This window comes from Puma concolor, chromosome B1 (assembly GCF_028749965.1).
Source record: "Puma concolor isolate L17-30 chromosome B1, mPumCon1.1.hap2, whole genome shotgun sequence".
NCBI classification, from domain to species: domain Eukaryota; kingdom Metazoa; phylum Chordata; class Mammalia; order Carnivora; family Felidae; genus Puma; species Puma concolor.
Genome location: NC_141670.1, coordinates 105,842,771 through 105,862,369, shown reverse-complemented (window position 1 = coordinate 105,862,369; position 19,599 = coordinate 105,842,771). Strand labels below are relative to the sequence as shown.

The following is a 19,599-nucleotide window of genomic DNA, read 5'->3' as shown; positions in this document are numbered from 1 at the left end:
AAATCCCTTTTGGCTACTATCTTCTCGAAGAGAAGGTGCTCCATAAAAACTTTCTGTATGTTCATTCAACCATCTCTCAAACTAGAAGCACAATGGAGAAAACCTAATCTTTCTCTGTTCCTCCCTTTCGCCAGGAAGATATGAGTAGCTGAAGTATTTGGTGCTATATATAGTCAGTTGATGTCAGCTGGATGCCAGTCTCTTCAGAAAGGCTCAGTCCCCAGTTTGAGTCAGAGCTAGGGACCATGCCGTCCCAGGCTCAGGGATAAAAACCATCGGGCCCAAGTGCCATCCATACTCCATCTCCACTCTTTCCTCCACAAATTGGGATTCAACCCTGCTGAAAAGCACAGTCTAAGAACAAGGTGAGTATATTGTTTCCTAAAATGTTTTATTAGTCAGTTGTCCAAGGAGGTTCAGAGTTGTGACTCATAAATGGGCATTCTTTGCTTTAAAGGGCAGCTGTTGATGTCAATATTAAAATGTCACCACCAAAGAGTCCTGGTTTAATCTAGTGTCCTTTCTTCATTCTTACAGTTTGCTGGAATTGATGTACTGTGATGCTGGTACAAGTGAAGGCCAATAAGGAAATAATGACAAATTAAAATAAACTGTGGAAAAGAGAGAGGGAGGGGAAAGGAGGCAGCTCTCTCATTGTTTCTCATTGCCTGGTGACCATTGTACAAGTGTATAGATAAGACTGGGCCTGAAACTCTGAGTATTATCCTCTGTACAGTGTGACTTTGCCTGTCAATGAGTAACATGCTCTGTCACTAGATAGAGAATACATATTAAAGTCACTCAGTAGGAAGCAATGATAAATTCCTAATACAGAACAAAGATGCTGTCTTTCAAAAGGATGATTATAAAACACTCCAGACAAGTTCTTCACGATGTTTCAATAATGTTCCTTTATTTTCTATAGGGAACAAAAAACCATGCTTTCACATAATACCATGGTGAAGCAGAGAAAACAGCAAGCATCAGCCATCATGAAGGAAATCCATGGAAATGGTATCAATAAAAATCCTTTGTAGCATTAACATAGCTCACCATTAACATAGATCCTTCCTGATGTTATTTAATATTCTATAGTTTACTTCCTTTAAATCCTTGCTATTCTGTCATAACAAACCTGGAGCTCTAGGGGGTGTAGAAAAGCCTATGGTAACTAATCCTTTTGTAGTCATCCTTTCTCATTTGAAAGCTATTTTCAGATGAACAACTGCTCTAAAGGAATGAAGCAATCTGACAGCTGATGTACATTCTGTTTGGCTTGCCTTTCACATTTCACATTATAAATTAATATCCCTCTCAATTCCTTTTTTTGGCCAGGTCTCATATTTATCTTGATGGTCCAACCTGCATGGCATATCTTGATTTCTTTTACCTTATACTGCATAAAACATTCAAAATATATTCTATTATCTTTTTTGTATGAAAGCTTTTAAGTTGGAATCCATGTTGTGAATTTCTCCAACTCTGAAACCAGTCTTCATATTTAGTAATTGGTTTACTAAGACATTTTTCTGTAGAAATCTACTTTTATTTATAATTTTTAAGGAAATGTAAAGTTTATGTAGTCTCAAAGCATATGGCCCCCCAAAACTTAATATAAATTAGATACAAGATGATATTCTACTCTCCTTTTCCATAAGTTCTAGCAAATAACTCTGGAAAGCAATTCTTTATACATTGCATTTTGATTATTATAAAGGAAATTCAACTTTACGAGCAAAGGATAGTATCAATTAAAAGTGAATAGGTAAAGTATTCAGAGGCTTTTAAGGGCTGATTTGAGCCATTCCAGATATATCTATGGGGTTTTCAGAATGCCTCCTTATTTCCCCTCCATTGATAAGGAATGTAACCTTTCACCTGAACACTATCGAGACCTAAAGGCATGATATCTGGTGAGGGCAGCTGGGTACAGGGGTAAGTATAGTGTTTTCATATTTTACCTTCCATAACTCACACTGAATAGAATCAAAGATTGTTTTTGAACTCGCCTCCCCACACAGTGTCATATCTAAACAGTCTTGTTAAGTTTCATTTTCTATCTTTTGCAATACAAAATTACCATACTGGATTCAATTTAGTTTTACTATGATGTTAGACTAGCTTGGAATACAGTGAGAATAATTCTGAACCAAATTCCAGAACTGAACTTGTATCAGTTCAGTTCAAAAACTCATACTTCTTTTAAATTTTTGTGCTTCTTTATATTTCCTGCTTCAGGTAATTTACTTGAAATTGTTTTTATAGTTTTCCTGATCAATAAGGAAAAAGGGGTGAACACTTGAATTTGAGAATAAATTATTTACCTTACAACTAGCTGAGATAAGTTATTTTCTAATTGCAGCACAATAATTAATCAATTGATCCATTTAATGTATTCCCAGTTTAAGTCATGTGTTGGATTCTACTCTATGTTAGTCCTGCCATAGACCTACAAGGGTAAGAATATCTTTTTCTTTTTCTTACAACATAACTTTTATGTTTATGAAATATAAAGAAAAAATACAACTATATCTCAAGGGGAAAAGACCCTCAAAACTATTATCTTACCACCAGTAGGTCCTGGCCATGAAAAGTCTGTGGAAGCCTCCTCCCAAGTCACGGGTAGATTTCCAGCCCCCTTAAGTGGAGTCACATGCTCTGCCTTTGTTTGGAGGTCAAGTATCCAGATAACACAGGATGATCACAGACTTTCCTAACTCATCTCAGATAAAATAGCTGTAGTACGTTAAGAAATAGCTTAAATAATTTCCCTATTTTATTTCCTCTCTTATTTCCTCTGATATCTTATGTGGAACTTTACTATTTGTATATGATACAGCGTCTAGAGATCTGGAGCTAGGAAAATATCCTGGATGCAGAGATGCGACATAGACTGCGGAGAAGCCTTCTTGGGAATAATCCTCCAAATTTTCAAATACATCACAGCAGTAAAAATCTGGATAATTTAAGATACAACATTCAACTGTTTTTATCTTAATAATAAGACTAAGTAAATCAAACTTGGATTGCATTTTCCTTTATAAAACTGAACAGAGAAGGATATTTTCAAGTCCTTCTCCCACCTCCTTTTCCCCTTGTGCATCAGGACTTTTTTCTGTTGTGTGTTATAACTTCTTTATTTTTTTACATCACTTTTCAAAAACATTTAGCCTGGAAGAGAATGAAACGTGGCAATGAGATGACTAAATGTGTTGTCTTTTAACATGAACTGGAAGTTCACTCCAGTTCTTGTTGTCTGGGAGAGACTATAGCTAGTGAGCCTTTGAGATTAAAACAGTAGAAAAATGTAAGAATCAAATAAGGAGCGTTTTATATCAGAGTACTCATTTCATCTGAAGAAGAATCAACCTCAAAGAATCGATGAGCAATCCTATCCCTGTAGACTAAAATACATAGAACTGGATAGAAGAAGTAAAAATGTAGACAGCTTCCAGCCTCTACTGATTATGCCCTAAATTTTAACTCAGTATAAATCCATTACATTTGTGGTGTCAATTATGCATGAGCAGCAAATCTACCACACTCCCAACAAATAATTAATAGAGAGTATTCCCTGACACTAAGGCTGTGTACTTTCACATTGACCATCCTTATCATTATATCATGACCATCATCATCAATGTTAGAAGGAGTAGAGTTGACAGTGGTAGTAGTCTTGTGTTACTGCTGTGATACAAAACTTCTGTGCTTCTTACAGGAGTATGAAGAGCCATGTTGCTGCCATCTAACAAGTGCTATTCTAAAAGACAGACAAAAACGCAAAAATATTTTGCCATTATCTGTGCATGAATTAGTTGTGGGGGAAAGAAAACTTGGCTTATAAAAGTTTCACGGACACCAGCCCTGTGCTGTTTATCCCTAATTGGTCAATATTCTTCAGTATAAATCATGTTTTTCTCTCACTCAGGAACTCATTTGAGACTTGACTACTGGAGAGGAGAAAGAGAGATAGGGAAGCATAAAATGAGTTGTGAGTAATAGGGGAGTAATAAGTTGACAGAGAAAAGAGGAGGGGGAATAAGAATAAAAGAAGGGGAGGCTCTCTAGAATAACTGGCATCTGACCAGAAGTGGGAGGAGGCGTGGGGAAAGAATTGTAATTAAAATAGCCATAAGCAGAACTGTGCATATGCTGTGCCCTGGTCTTACACACAGATATAACAGACAGTTCAGAAGAACTTCAGAAACAGGGAAGACCACAGTGCCTCAGAAGGCTGCTTCAGTCACCCTACAGTTTTTTCACTGGGGTGCTGTGAAGGCTTTTTTGGTATGTTTTCTGTTTATGTTCTTTATTTTTCCCCTCATGATTGGTGAATAGCTTTTCCCGGCACACAAAAGAGGACTGAGCAGACTGTTTTGGTGACTTCAGGAAAAGAGTTTAGCTTTGTGGTCTGAAAACAGGAAGCCCAGGTTCTAAAGGGAGTGCTGTTGTTGATAGGGTACCAGGAGCCCTGAGTTCCAGACTAGCCGTCGGATTGCTCATCTGAATATGAGGAGGTTGGATTTGCTGATACATTTAATTCTTGTCTTTTAGCTTTTATTCATTTATTTTGAGAGAGAGAGAGTGAGAGAGAGTGGGGGAGGGGGGCAGAGACAAAGGGAGAGAGAGAATCCCAAGCAGGGTCTGTCAGCACAGAGCCTGATGTGGGGCTTGATCCCACAACTCTGAGATCATGACCTGAGCTGAAATCAAGAGTCAGACACTCAACCAACTGAGCCATCCAGACGCCCCAACCAATACATCTAATTCTAAAATTCCATGATTCTAATTTACTGAACTTTGGGCCAAGGTCAAACATCAGTGTGTTTGAGTTTCTCCACCAATAACAAAGACGATGATAATATTGGCATAAATTGTAAGGGCACTTTGAAAAGTACAGAGTATAAAATCTAGAAATTCAGATGGAAGACTGTGAAGATTCTTTTTGCTTCCTGTATCAGCCTATCTTAAACTGTAATTAACCAAGTCATCAGTGTCAAAATAAGGACACCAAGAAGGCCTTAAATACCAGAGACAAAATACAAAAAGTATGTGGGAGAAAAAGATTTTAACCTAATGCTTCAGTGTACAAGTTTATTAGTTTTCTTTAGTTTCAATTTTGACATTAGCATTCCAAAACTCCAAGAAAAAAGCATGTTTCATTTTGAAAAGGGGTGTGCAGTAACATCTTGTAAATTCATAGATTTTCTGAGCATGCCATAGGTTCTTAATGTTCTAATAAGACCCTTCAGAGAAGTGGCTGCAGAGAGCTAGGCTAAATTTTAGCTAATACCCAAGTTGAAAACACAGTGAATAAATCCAGCCACACTATATGTATACTATCATCTGAATTTCCTTCTTGTCTTTTTCATTCTAAAATGCTCTACAAGTACATCTCATAAACAGTCCTAAATGGTTGCATAATTCAAATTGTAGAATTCAATACATTGGTAATCTCATTTCTTAAATGTTTATAAATTTATAGTTATTAAACAATAATATTTTAATGGCAAGTTTTTGAAAACTTTACAAAATAGTCTTAGAACTCAAATCAAAGCAAAGAGATATAAAATAGGAAAGTAAAGAATCTCAGAGGTTTTAAAAATCAACTTTTTAATGTAAAGAAAATTATTACTGACATTATCAATTGTAGACTTTCTCGGCATTATTCAAAATCACAGTCTGGTCTATTATCTTTCATGTAATATGTATATATGGTTGTTACATTTTAAAATAAAGTATATTTTATGGACTATATTCAATTAAAACAGGCCATCTATAAGCAGTCAGAAGAGACCTGTACAAGTGCAGAGAAAGTATATGGCCTAAGACTTCTTAGTAAATCAATAGGACCACCCTAAAGCAAGTCAATTTCCATTAACTTCCCTTCACTCTTTTTGTCTATTCCACCAGAATGGCAACTGCCAGGGAATCGTGGGGAAGTAGATTTTTAAAAGATCTTTTGTCTTACTACAATTATGTGTAAGTGGTATCTTTATAGACTATGAACTAGATTCATGGGTCTAACTAAATATGTAGCTTTTGGTATGATCAAAATTTCATCTTAAATATGTAGGACTACCTGTGCGCAATCAATCATTGTTGATGAAGTTTCAGAATGTCAACCTATGAAATAAATGTGGAAAAAAAAGAATGTTTCCCTTTGGAGGAACTGAAGTCCAGTTTTGTTCATAAGACTATGCACTGACAGAAGGTTTGAAAAAGGAACTGTTGGGGCGCCTGGGTGGCGCAGTCGGTTAAGCGTCCGACTTCAACCAGGTCACGATCTCACGGTCTGTGAGTTCGAGCCCCGCGTCGGGCTCTGGGCTGATGGCTCAGAGCCTGGAGCCTGTTTCCGATTCTGTGTCTCCCTCTCTCTCTGCCCCTCGCCCATTCATGCTCTGTCTCTCTCTGTCCCAAAAATAAATAAAACGTTAAAAGAAAAAAAAAAAAAAAAGGAACTGTTCATGTTTTCGAAGATTACATATTCTCTCAATAAAATGCAATTTTCCATTTGGTTTCTAATACTCACAGTAATGGAGCTCCTCAGTATGAAAAGTAGGAGAGTATACTCAAAAACCAAATATTTGAACTTATAAAAAATGTTTATTTTGAGAGAGAGAGAGAGAGCTTGTGCACCCACAAGTAGGGGAGGGGCAAAGAGAGAAGAAGAGAGCGAGAGAATCCCTAGCAGGCTCTGCACTGTCAGCACAGAGCTCAATTTGGGGCTCAATCCCAGGAACAGTGAGATCATGACCAGAGCTGAAATCAAGAGTCAGATGCATAACTGACTGAACCACCCAGGTGCCCCAAAATATTTGAACTTTTTAATGTAAGATTTTGGATCTTAATTTAACCACAAAATATTTTACATTTGAGAACACTACTGAGGAAGAATATTAGTAACAATTATTTAATATTTCTAGCAGATTAAAACTTGTAGGATTTTTGTGGAAATTAATTTGATTATGGTGAAGACCCTCCAGTTATGTATCTATATCAAATTATAATTAAATAATCAACTATTCATAAATAATTGAAATAGTAGCAAAATACTATATTTCAAATCCTATAGCATCTTTAAAGAATAAAGGGAAAATTCTGGATGATTATAAATGACGTCAATAGGAAAGTATGCCTAGTAATATTATTTTCAATAGATGATCTAATGCCACAAAGACAACCTTCTAATCCATCAGGGCAAAGATATGTATCCTGAACAAGTTATATCATTTATCAGGCATCCAGATTAAACACACTGTTAAGACCCTGCAGACGGGTTTGCGATAAAGGGCAGAGAACAGCTGAACTTGAATTCTATGTGCTCAGTTGACAGTATTCTTCACTCTGAAAGTTTCAGTAATGAAAGTGTTCATATATTAGATTCCCCAACTCACAGATGGTCTGGAACTCCTGCTCCATTTACCTAATAAAGTTAGCTATTGGAAGGGAAGGGAAGAAAACCTTGGAGAATTTAGATATGCCTTTCATTGTTTGTTTCTTTATGCAGAATGTGTTGACTTAACATATTCCTTTATCTAGGTCTTTGTTAGTAAATACTTAAAAACTGGTTCTTTAGGGGGTACAATGCCTTGGTTTGTAGAGTTTGCCAATTTCTATGGTATAAATATTCCCACCATGGCCAATTTCAAGCTACCATCAAGAAGACACTGAATGCAGAATTAGAAAAAGATGTGCAGTAATACATTATATAGTATTTCCACTATTCACATACAAATAGATATAAATAACATCAGGAGCACAGATAATAGCAAAAAGCAGTAAAAAACAAAGGCAAGAAGTAGTAGAAAGTAATACTTTTTGACTATTTATTGCTTTGTTTTAAATATACTTCATTTAAATACTATTTATATAAATTTTAATATGGTTGTGTTCGTTGAAGTTAACTACTGGCTCACAGAATTCTTGAAAGTTTATCATTTGATTCTTCTGAGCCACATACAAGCTTGCTGTAGCACTGACTTATCACCTAGTACTTCTGGCTCCAGAGATCCTTAATATTGTCAGATGGTCACTCAAAGTCACAGATGGGTTCTCAAAGGGAGAAAATGTAGACTTAGAGGAAGTGTAATGGAGCATAAAGAATAAGAGGTTGGGCTATTATTTTGTGTGCCTTCTCTCCTTTTTCCTTTTTGTCTCTTACTTCCCCTCTCTCATGGTATAAATTTGCTAGTAATAACAGACTGTATCAGCTGGTAATTTCTTTGTACACCCTGACCCTGAAAGTTCCTCGTGGCTCTTACTGAGCATCTATTCCTTGTAGCAGCTTGAATGATGGTTCTAGTGCTTTGCTAAAAAGGAGTGAATGTTTCTTAGAAACCAGATGAGTCTGTGGCCAGGGTATATCCATTTTTGTTATAGCTCTGCTCTCTGCTCTCTTTCCTCTTTGAGGCCCCCACTTCTGGGCTCTCTGGCTGGCCTTATTCACTCATCCTTATGACCCCAATCCTAATATACTTTTTGGACCTACATCAGTGAGATGAAAATCTAGAGAGAATAACTACACCAGCAGGTTCTTAGTCAGAAGCCAACTAGCTTAAACAATAAAGGTAATTTATGGCTCACATATCTGAAAAGTTCAGAGGTGATCTCGTAGAGCTTCTTCATCTAGCAACTCAAGTATGCCACCAAGGATTCTCCTGTTTCTCTGTCTTTGTTTTGATTTCCTTGGGATAAGCTTCATCCCAAGCATGGCTCAATACTCTACCATGTACCTGCCAAAAGTTTCCTGGATGATATACTTCCATGTTTTGATGCAGCAGGATACAGAAAGCATCCTTGGCATATTTACAGAGACAAGTCCTGATATTCTCTCTCATTGGCCTGAGTCAGGTCACATACTTGTTTCTGAATCAATCACAAAGCGGATCAACTCCTGTCAAACCCACCCTAGAAGACTACCATCAAATACAGAGGCCAGCAGGATGGAATCTAATTATGTCATGTGGCTATTTCAGAAAGGTTGGTGGTATCAGCTAATATTAGGGGCCATTAGGAAAAGGGAAACAAGATAAATAACATTTTCTCAAATTTGCGTCTGGAGTCACAAAATTAGACTTATGCTGTAGATTGAAATTTTAGAAGGTACAGAAGGTAATAATAATATGTCAGTCCTTTATCCTAACACCTCTATTTTTATTTAACTGTTTGTAATGACACAAATCAGTAACAGAAATGAGGAGGAAGAAAAAAGTTGCATTTCTGTTTTGGTTTCCTTATGGAAAAGCCTTGTGGTCTTAATTGTAAGGAGAAAGATTCCATTACTATGAAGATTGTCATCTCTGCATTTTCTAGTGGCTGCCTGCCTTGGGGCATTTTTCATTTCCTGAAAATGTCCCATTGAAAGTTTTTCAGAAAAACCGAAATTTGTTTAAAAACATTATTTGGAATATATAATTATGTGGAATATGTATTTCTGGAAAAGGTTAATGGAAAAAAATCTGTGGATTTCAATTTTTTGTGTTATTATTTCATTCTCTCTCTGTCTCTCTCATTGCTAATTAAATTGTTTTGAGAAGCATTTAAAGGCGATTGCCCCTCCCATAGTGATTGCACTATGTTAGTATAAGCAATACTGTTTCTTGTGTCTTTTGTGATCTAAAGGGAATTGCTGTTTTGATTATAGAAACAAAAAGTTGTAACAGCCCACCCTGTCACTTCCTCTAGAATATATTGAATATATATGAGTGAATATATATATTCAGTATATAATATGCATATATATGTATATGTATACTGAAAAATACACTGAAAATTAACCCAGCTTCTCTTTCCATGTTCCAAGCACACAGTAACAAAGATTCCGAACACTTGTAAATAAATGAAGGTGAATATTCCCTGTAGAACTCAGCAGGGCTGGCAAACAAATCCTAGGAAACTGTTATAAAACACCATCATTTACTTTGCTCTGTTCTTCCTGTCTTCTGAAGTTCTGCCCTTTCCAGAATGTCATATAGTTGGAATCAGACTGTGTGTAGCTTTTACAGACTTTACAGCAATTTTTACTTAAGGATTATTCATGTCTTTTCATAGCTTGGTAGCTTTCTTTCTTTTTTTTTTCTTTTTTTTTTCTTGAGAAAATTGTAGTTCATATGCAAATATACAAAGTTCTCCCATCATGTACCTTTTCTTAATTTCTCCCAAGGTAACGTCTTGCAAAGCTATAATACACTGTCACAACCAGAATATTGTCATTAATACAGTTAAGAGACTCTGACCAATCACTAATCTACTCCTTATTTCTCTCTATTGTTTCATTTCAAGAATACTAGATAAATTATATAGACACCATATGTGTATATACAGTATGTAACCTTTAAAGATTGGCTTTTTTCACTTACTATAATTTTCTACTGTTATGTATGTTTCAATAGTTTGTTTCTTTTTATTGCTGAGTACCATGGTATGAATGGACTGCAGTGTTTTTAACCATTTACCCATTGAGGTGCATCTGGATTGTTTCCGTTTTGTTTTTAATTAAGAATTTGGCTACTATGAACATTTGTACATAGGTTTTTGTGTGAACATGAGCTTTCATTTCACTGGGATAAATGCCCATTATTACTGTTAGTTCTATGTTCATTTTTCAACAGATATTACTAAATTACTTTCTAGAGTGGCTATACCATTCTACATTTCCAATAAGAATATATGAATGATCCAGTTTTTCCTTACCCTCCCCAGAATTAGGAACTGTCACTATTTTTCATTTCAGCCATTCTGGTAGTGACATATCATTGTGGTCTTAATTTGCATTTCCTTAATTTGCATTGGCTAATGAAGTTGCACATCTTTTTGTATGCTTATTTGCTATGTGTACATCCTCTTTGGTGATATGTCTCTTCATGTCTTTTGCCCATGTTCTAATTGGATTGTTTGCATTTTACTGGCGAGTTTTGAGAGTTCTTTATATATTCTAGCTTGTTGTCAAGTAGGTGTTTTGCAAATACTGTATCCCACTCTGTAGCTTGTCTTTTCATCCTCATAACAATCTTTCTCAGAGTACAAATTTTTAACTTTGATGAAGTCCAATTTATCAAATTTTCCTTTAATGAATTGTGCCTGTGTCATCAAGTTTAACAGTGTTTTGCCGAGCCCTAGATCCCAAAGTTATGGTCGTGTGATTTTTCTTCTTTAGCATGTTAATATGATGGAATGCATTGATTTTTGAATATTGAACCAGCCAGTATCCATGAAATAAATCACACTTATTCATAGCATAGAATTCCTTTTATATATTAATTCTAATTACTAATATTTTGTTAAGGATTTTTGCTTCTATATGCATGAGGAAAATTGGTCTTTAGCTTTCTTTTTTATGTGTTGTCTTTGTTTGGTTTTGGTATGGAGGTAATATTAGCTTCATAATGAATTGGGAACTGTTCTCTCATCTTCTATTTCCAGATAGAGATTATGTAGCATAGGGTGTTAATTCTTTAAATGTTTGGTAGAATTCTCCAGTGAAATTATCTATCTAGATAATTTCTTTTTTTTTTTGGAGATTTTAAAATTATAAATTTGGCTGCCTTATAGTTGTAGGATTAATGAGATTATCTACTTCATATTGAGTGAGATGGGATACTTTGTGCTTTTCAGAAATTGGTGAATTTTTTTAAGTTTTCAAATTTATGTGAATTTACATATAAAGTTTTTCGTAGTGTTCTCTTAATATCCATTTGCTATCTGAGGTGTCTGTAGTGATATCCTGTGTTTTGTTCCTAACGTTGGTAGTTTGTGTCTTTTATTTTTTTGTCTGTGTCAGTCTAGCTAGAGATTTGTCAATTTTATTGATCTTTCAAAAGCCAACTCCATGCTTAACAGGTTTTTAATTTCTGCTGTTATCTTTATGATTTGTTTCCTTCTGCTTGCTTTGGGTTTATTTTGCTCTTCTTTTTCTAGGTTTTTGAGGTGGAAGTTTAGGTTATTCATTTGAGACTTTTTTTAATGTATGCATTTAGTACTATAAATGTCCCTCTCTGCACTGCATTATCTGTGTCTCATAAATTTTGCCATACTCTATTTTTATTTTCATTCAGGTCTGTGAATTTTTTTTATTTCCCTTGAGACTTCCCCTTTGACACATAGATTATTTAAAAGTATGTTGTTTACTTTACAAATGTTTGGAAATTTTCCTATTATCTTTCTGTAACAGATTTCTGGTGTGATTCCATTGTAATCAGAGATCATGCTCTGTACAATTTTACTCTTTTAAATTTGTTGAGGTTTGTTTAATGGCCCAGGATATGGTCTACCTTGGTATATGTTCCATGGGCACTTGAAAAGAACATGCATTCTGTCGTTCAGTAAAATATTCTGTAAGTGTCAGTTAGACCTTCCTGGTTAATGGTATTATTCAGTTATTTTATATCCTTGCTGATTTTCTGTCTGTTGCTCCATCCTGTTAAGAGAGGGATGTTGAAGTCTCCAACTATAATTATGGATTTGTCTATTTCTCCTTTCACTTCTTTAGTTCTTTTTGTTGTTGTTGCTGCTGTTTGGTGCATACACATTTAGAATTTCTAGGTCATCTTGGTGGATTGATACTTTAATCATTATATAATGCCTTCTCTGTCTCTGGTAATTGTCTTTGCTCTGAAGTTCAGTTTATTTGATATTAATATGATCACTCCTGATTTCCATTGATTAATCTTTGATCTTGATATATATTTTTCTACCCTGTTACTTTCAATTTACCTGTAGTTTCAACTCACTTATTTGAAGTGAGTTTTTTGTAGACATCATATAGTCTGGTCACATTTTTTAATTCAATCTACTAGTCTTGTCCTTTGGTATATTTAGAGCATTTATATTTGATATGATTATTGATGTGTTAGAGCTTAACTCTATCATTTTATTTTTTGTTGCCTCTGTTTTTCATTTCTGCTTTGTTTTTCCTATTTTTATATGGAATACTTAAACATTTTTTAACATTTCCATTTCTATTTATCTTTGTGATTTCAAGTCTATCTGTAATAGCTTTTTTAGTAGTTGCACTAAGAATTACATTACATATGCCTAACTTTTCAAAGTCTACTGATGTTGTTACTTTATCAGTTCAAGTATGAAAATTTTACTTACTTTCATGTCCCTTTGTCCTCCTCTGTTTATAATTTAATTGTCTTAACTTTTTCTTATACATACATTTATAGTTATATCAGAGACTTTTATAGTTTTTGCTTCTAATATCAAGCATAATTTGGAAGACTCAAGAGGAGAAGGGAAGCTTATTGCATTCTTATTCTTATGTTGCTTACTGTATTCTTTGCTCCATCTTTTATTGTTTCCCTTCTGTTTAAAGAACTTCCCTTAGCTTCTTGCAATGGTCTGAATGTTTGGGTCCCCCACAAATTCATATACTGAAATCCTAATGCCCCTGTGATGGTATTACATGATGGTGATTAGGTTATGCAGTGGGGTCCTCATGAATGAGATTAATGCCCTTATAAAAGAAGTACAAGAGAGCTACTTTGTCCCTTCCACCATGTGAGAACACAGCAAGAAATAATCAGTGTGTAACCCAGAAGGGGGCTTTCACCAGACTTCCAGCCTCTAGAACTGTGAGAAATAATTTTGTTGTTTAGAAACCACTAGTCTTGTATTTTGGTATAGCTGCCTGAACCATTGTTTAGCATAGGACTCCAGGAAACAAATTCTCCTAGTTTCCCCTCTTCTGAAGATGTCTCAATTTCTCCTTTATTTCTGAAGGATATTTTAACTGGGTATCAGATTCTGGGTTGACAACTTTTTCTTTCAGTACCTTTGTGCTACTTCCTTTTGGTTTTAATGGTTTCTGGTGAGAAATTCATTGTCATTCTCCTTTTTTTTCTCCTTAAAGGTAAGTTGTCATTTTTCTTGGCTGCTTTAGTTTTTAGAAGATTACATAATGTTGTGAAGTTCTATAAATTTATCTTGTAAAGGATTCTCTTAGCTTCTTGAACCTGTAGATTTATGTCTCTTGCCTGATTTGGGGAATTTTTAACCATTATTTCTTTGGGTACTTTTCCAGCCCTACTTCCTTCTCCTCTCCTGGGACTTCAATGATACAAATGCTGTATCTTCTGTTCTAGCCCAATTAATACCTAAGGCTTTCTTTGTTTTCTTTTTTAGTCTATTTTTTTTTCTCTGTTGTTCTTATTGGGTGATTTACATTATTCTACCTCCCAGTTCACAGATTTTTTTTTTCCATTCTCCCCTCCATTCTGCTACTGATTCCATCCACTGAGCTTTTACTTTGGTTATTATATTTTCAGTTCTGAAGTTTCCATTTGGTTCTTTACATCTTTTATTTTGCTGCCATGACTTTTTATTTCTTTGCTGAAGCTTTCTATTTTTTCATTTGTTTCTAAGAGCTTTGTAATTGCTCTTTGAAGCATTTTAATCATGGCTGCTTTAAAATCTTTGTTGTGTAATCTTAACATCTCAGTCATCTCATGTTGGCATCTGTCTTTTTTTCATTTGGTTTGAGATCTTCCTGGTTCTTGGTATGATAAGAGATTTTTTTTATTTGAACTTAGAAAATTTCATTTTATGTTCTAAGACCCTTGCTCTTATTTAAGCCTTCTTTTTCATTTATCTTAGTCTAACACTGCTTCATCGGGAAAGGAGAGTGCCACCTCATCACCGTCGGGTGGAAGTAGTAATACAGGTTTCCCGCTTGTCCTCCATTGAAACTTGAGGGGAAGAACTCTTTGTTACTGCTGGGGGGGAGTGGTCATTTGAAATCCCCACATGGTCTCCACTAACACTGCAGGGAGGGAAGGTTGTTACTGGCCAATAGTAATGAAAGTCCCAGTTTCTTCCCTGGCTTCTCTGACAACACCCCAGTGGGAGTATTGTGGCACCTTTTTACAGCCTCAGAAGGGTAAAATTCTAGGCTCCCCACTTAGCTTTTGTTGATGTGGGTAGGACCAAAGTTTTTTCTTTGGTATTTTGCTGAGGTAGAATGGCTATCGTCTAAAAGTTTTCTTTTTTCTAGGCTGCTCCTTTCCTCGTCTTTTTGCCAATAACAGTCTTTTATTAGGGCTTTTTTTTTTTTTTTTTTTTTGTCTGCACTTGGTCTGTCTGGCTTGCTAGCATCTTAGCTCCAAGTCTGGGATTTTGTAGCTAAAAGAAAACTCAGAGAATTCACCACCATGTTGTTCCTTGAGTTGTGAGGTCCTAGCTAGTTGCCTTCTTCTCCCCATCTTTCAGAGTCATCTCATGTTTGTTTTATACATAATGCTCAGGATTTTTAGTTGTATTTAGCAGAGGTATAGGGAAAGTATATCCACTTTCTCAGAAACAGAAGTCTTTATATTATTAGTTTTATGATTAGTGGAGCTCTTCTTCATGTAACATCAAAATATGTAAACAAACTGATTTTTTTTTTCCAAAGTAAAATAAGGAGAAAATTTAAGTAATTCTGTTGTTTCATCCTTAAATACCACCAAAAGCCCAACTACTAAGGCTAATTTGTCCCATTGTCAAAGAATGTCATCCCAATCAATCAGCATAATTATTTATTTTACTAGTGGCCCAGTTTTTCTTCCTGTGCATTTACCAACAGTGTACAGTGGCAAGAGTATTCTGTGCATGACACAGAAATATATTCTTGATTAAAGGAGAAAGTAGAGAGAAAAGTTTGATCTCTTTTGAGTTTTAAAAAAATCCAGTACTAGAAATAAAAAATAACAAGCATTTGCTGGACATCTCCCATATTTAAGGCATGGAAGACACAAAGATTAAAACAAAACAAAACAAAAATTACAAACCATTAAATCAGTAAAATGGAATCAAGTAATTGTGATTCAGTGTGATGGGAATACAGAAAAGGCATGAATAATTATGAATACAGATTTTAGTGAAGGAATTCACATAAATAGCACTTAAGCTGGGTTGGGAAGGATTCTTCACTCAATACTCACCACCTGCCTGCTTTATACTAGGCTCCTTGGTGATGGCTGCAGAATGAATGGTATTTTGACAGTGATGGGGAAATGGATGGCATGAGTGGAGGGGTAGGCCTTCTAGTGATAGGGATAATTCAAACCAACACATAAAAATGTGGAGTGCCAAATAAAACTTATTAAAACAACTATAAGCAGTGCTGTTTGAAAACTCATTAAATTTGGAGACACTAATTAATAACAGTGTTATTAGCTAACTTTCAGTCATTCTTTCTATGTGCCAGTTACCATTGCTAAGTGATTTATATGAAGCATTTTATTTAATCCTATCAACCCTATTCAGTGGGTATTATTACCATTAGCCCTCCTTTACAGATGAGGAGACCAAGGCTTAGAAAAATAAGTAACATATCTATAATCATACAGTTAGAAAATAAGGGAGCCAGGATTCAACCTAAAGCAACTTGAATAAAGAGTCTTTATTTAAGGCACTACATAGCAGGCAATAAATTATGGAATTTAGCAAAGCACTTACAAATGCTTACCTTGGGGTTTTCATACACATGAATGTTGTTTTACAGATGTAGATGGCATGCACCTGGGCAAAAAAGTCAGCATCCCCAGAGACATCATGTTGGAAGAATTATCCCACCTCAGTAACCGTGGTGCCAGACTATTTAAGATGCGACAAAGAAGATCTGATAAATACACATTTGAAAATTTCCAGTATGAATCTAAAGCACAAATAAATGTAGGTATAACCTGATCATGTGGTATCTAAATAAATGGGCAGCCTTTCTAAGTGTATATGTATCACTAGATTCCCAAACAAGTGTTCTACATATTTATTTGACATATTTTCCCATTGATGCTGTTAGACTTTTTTTTCTCATGATAATAAATAGTTGAGGTGAATAAACAAAAGAAGCATTGTATATGTTATGAGTATCTTTTTAGTTCAGTAGGGACACTGCAAACCTGTAAATTTGGCACTGAAAAGCTGGTCTGCTCACTAAGAGGAGGGAGAGGGAGTGGAGGTTGGTGTAACTAAAAGTTTCCATGGTCTTATCACTGCTAGTTAAATGCTTGGGATGGGAACACTTCCAAAGCACACAGCACTCCACAAAGTAAGTATAAGCATTTTATTGGCTGAGTACATCCTGGCACTGAAACGTGCCTGAGGACTACAGACACAGTTGAGCTCCTCTCACTCAAAGCATTTATTCCACATTGTGTAGGGAAGTCTGATTCCTATTAACAAGAAACCAAGGTAGACAAAACTCTTCAGGCAAAAGTTTCCCTCAGCTTAAAGTTAATAAACAAATGAACAAACTAATGACTTAAATTATGTTTTATGTATTATATTAATATTACATTATTCATATATTTATATTATGTGTATATATATACATATTTATTATATTATATATATTTTAAATGTCCTTATGAACACAATATATTCTATGGGGAGATTATAGAGGAAGAAGTTCATAGTAGGAAAACAACTAGTTTTGGGAAAATGGCTTTAAAAATAAAATACCAGTCATGAAGAATCAAAAAGGAATAAAGCATTGGTTCTAAATTTGAAGAAGTAGTGGAGACTACAATAAATACGTTTTATTTCCTAAAGGTTTCTTCCTGTAACTATGGGAAGTCTGTAAGTTTACTTGTGCATTTCAACCCAAACATTTGCCAGCTGCCCCCACTAATAAGTTGTTTTGAATGGACATCTCACATCTTTACAACAAATAGACTGGTTTCACTGAGATCTTTTATTGTAATTACTAAAATACATTACAGAACTAACATCCACACCCACAAACACTAAAATTTTATTCATTCCTGAAATTTCTATTTCCCTGGTTAACAATAAATGTGAGGGGACTTCTTAAATAAAATAATTTCTTTTTCACATTAATGAGCATCATTTAACATCCATGGATTAAGTCTAGTTATAACTATGAATTTGGCTAGACATCAAATCTTACTGAACTATAATGTTTACATTTGTGAGGGATGATTTTTCACTTGAAGTCATGGATAAATATAATGTTATGTTACCCTATAATTATGTCCAGTATCTACATCCAAAAATGTGGCTAATACAGTGTGAGCCTAAAATAATCCCTATCACAGCTGATGATGTCTAATTATATAATCATATTCTTTCATTAATGACAACAGAGGAGCAGCTTTAAAGAGTAGTATAAAATGAGGTGGCTTAAGGAAATTCTTTGAAAAGTCATCTACAAGTCTAGGCACCTGAATAAATGAATAAATCCAGTTTTCATAACTTATACTTACATCTCTAAGTCCATGCCTTAACTACAATTCTGGAGGAAGGCACAATGAGTTTTTAAATGTCTTTATGAACACAATATATTCTTTCATCACTAGTATCTCAAATTACTGACAACATCCTGTGGCCAAATGTTTTGATTATACATAAAAGGTAAGAATATGCCTTGATAGTTTTTCAGTATTCCTAAAAGGTTGAACATTAAATAAATAAAATAGTCTGTAACAAGCATATTGAAATAAACAATCAAATGCCAATAAGTAACTTAGAGCAATAAACAATAATAACATATGCAATGAACTAGTATGTCATTGAGTTACATAACCCACTCCAAAGTCTGTTGAAATCTACTCTCTCTTTTTTCTAAATGAGGAAAGTAATGTTCAAGGAAGTATATTAATTTGTCTTAAGCAACACTATAATAAATAAGATTGAAATCCAGCTCTCAGAATTTTAGAATTCTTGGCACTGACACTTATCATGGTGTAATTAAAGGAAACTGGGCTGGAAACCAGAAGACCAGGGTTCCGTCCTGGCTGTCCCACAAGCTGTGCAATTTGGAGTCCAGTTAAAAGTTTTTTTAGCTTTCCTGGACCTCTTTTCTCATTTAGAAAATAAGAGAATGGACTAAAATGTTCTCTAAAGTGCCTTCTTTAATGATCTGTATTTAATTCTAAAAATGACCTGCATAATAAATCATTGAGGAAGAGAGAGTGAACCACATTATATAATGATATATTTGCTTAATCAAGGCACTAGATTGCAACTTGGAGCAAGCCTTGTTAATAGGATGGGAATTTAAAAACAATATTAGGCTCAGGTCTATTTCCATTCATTTATTTATACTTTGGCAAATATTTAGTGAATGTCTACTGTGTTCTAGATACTATGCTGGGAACTCATAGATAAATAAATACAGCCTTTGTGTAGTGAAGAAGAAACAAAGTAATATTGAAAGAAAACAGCTATTACTTATAATCTACTTCTTGAATCATCTTTCTATGATTTATATCACATTTTCCTAATTTATTAACTACATTTTCTGGAATGAGCTTTTACTTTTACTGGTTCCCTCAAGCAATAAATATTGTCAAAATAATTATTTAACTCTATATAAATGTCTTATTTTATTATAATCTTTAGGACATCATTAGATGAAAATATAAGCCAACTCCCTGGTAATTTAATGCCATTTGTCCAAATTCTAAGTACCATTTTAAAAATGAAAAAGCTAACGGCAGCTTTGAGCTTACTCTACTGCTAAGAAACCGTCAGAATTAAGCCACACAAACCTTATGACATAAATAACAACAGAAAATGTGCTGTCTTGAAAAGAAATGAAAATACACTCCTTGCTACAAAGCCAATTTTGAAACCCTAGTTCATGAATTGATC

At 34.7% G+C, this 19,599-nt stretch overlaps 1 protein-coding gene across 1 annotated transcript in view; it reads left to right on the top strand.

Annotated features, from left to right (window-relative positions):
* The first annotated feature begins 200 nt into the window (after positions 1-200).
* MYOZ2 (myozenin 2) overlaps positions 201-19,599 on the top strand; it is a 41,765-nt gene continuing 22,366 nt past the window's right edge. Inside the window, exons 1-3 of the mRNA XM_025922039.2 lie at positions 201-365; positions 926-1,014; positions 16,487-16,656. Coding sequence (XP_025777824.1) covers positions 939-1,014; positions 16,487-16,656 — 246 coding nt within the window. The 5' untranslated portion in view covers positions 201-365; positions 926-938. The remainder of the gene's footprint in view (positions 366-925; positions 1,015-16,486; positions 16,657-19,599) is intronic.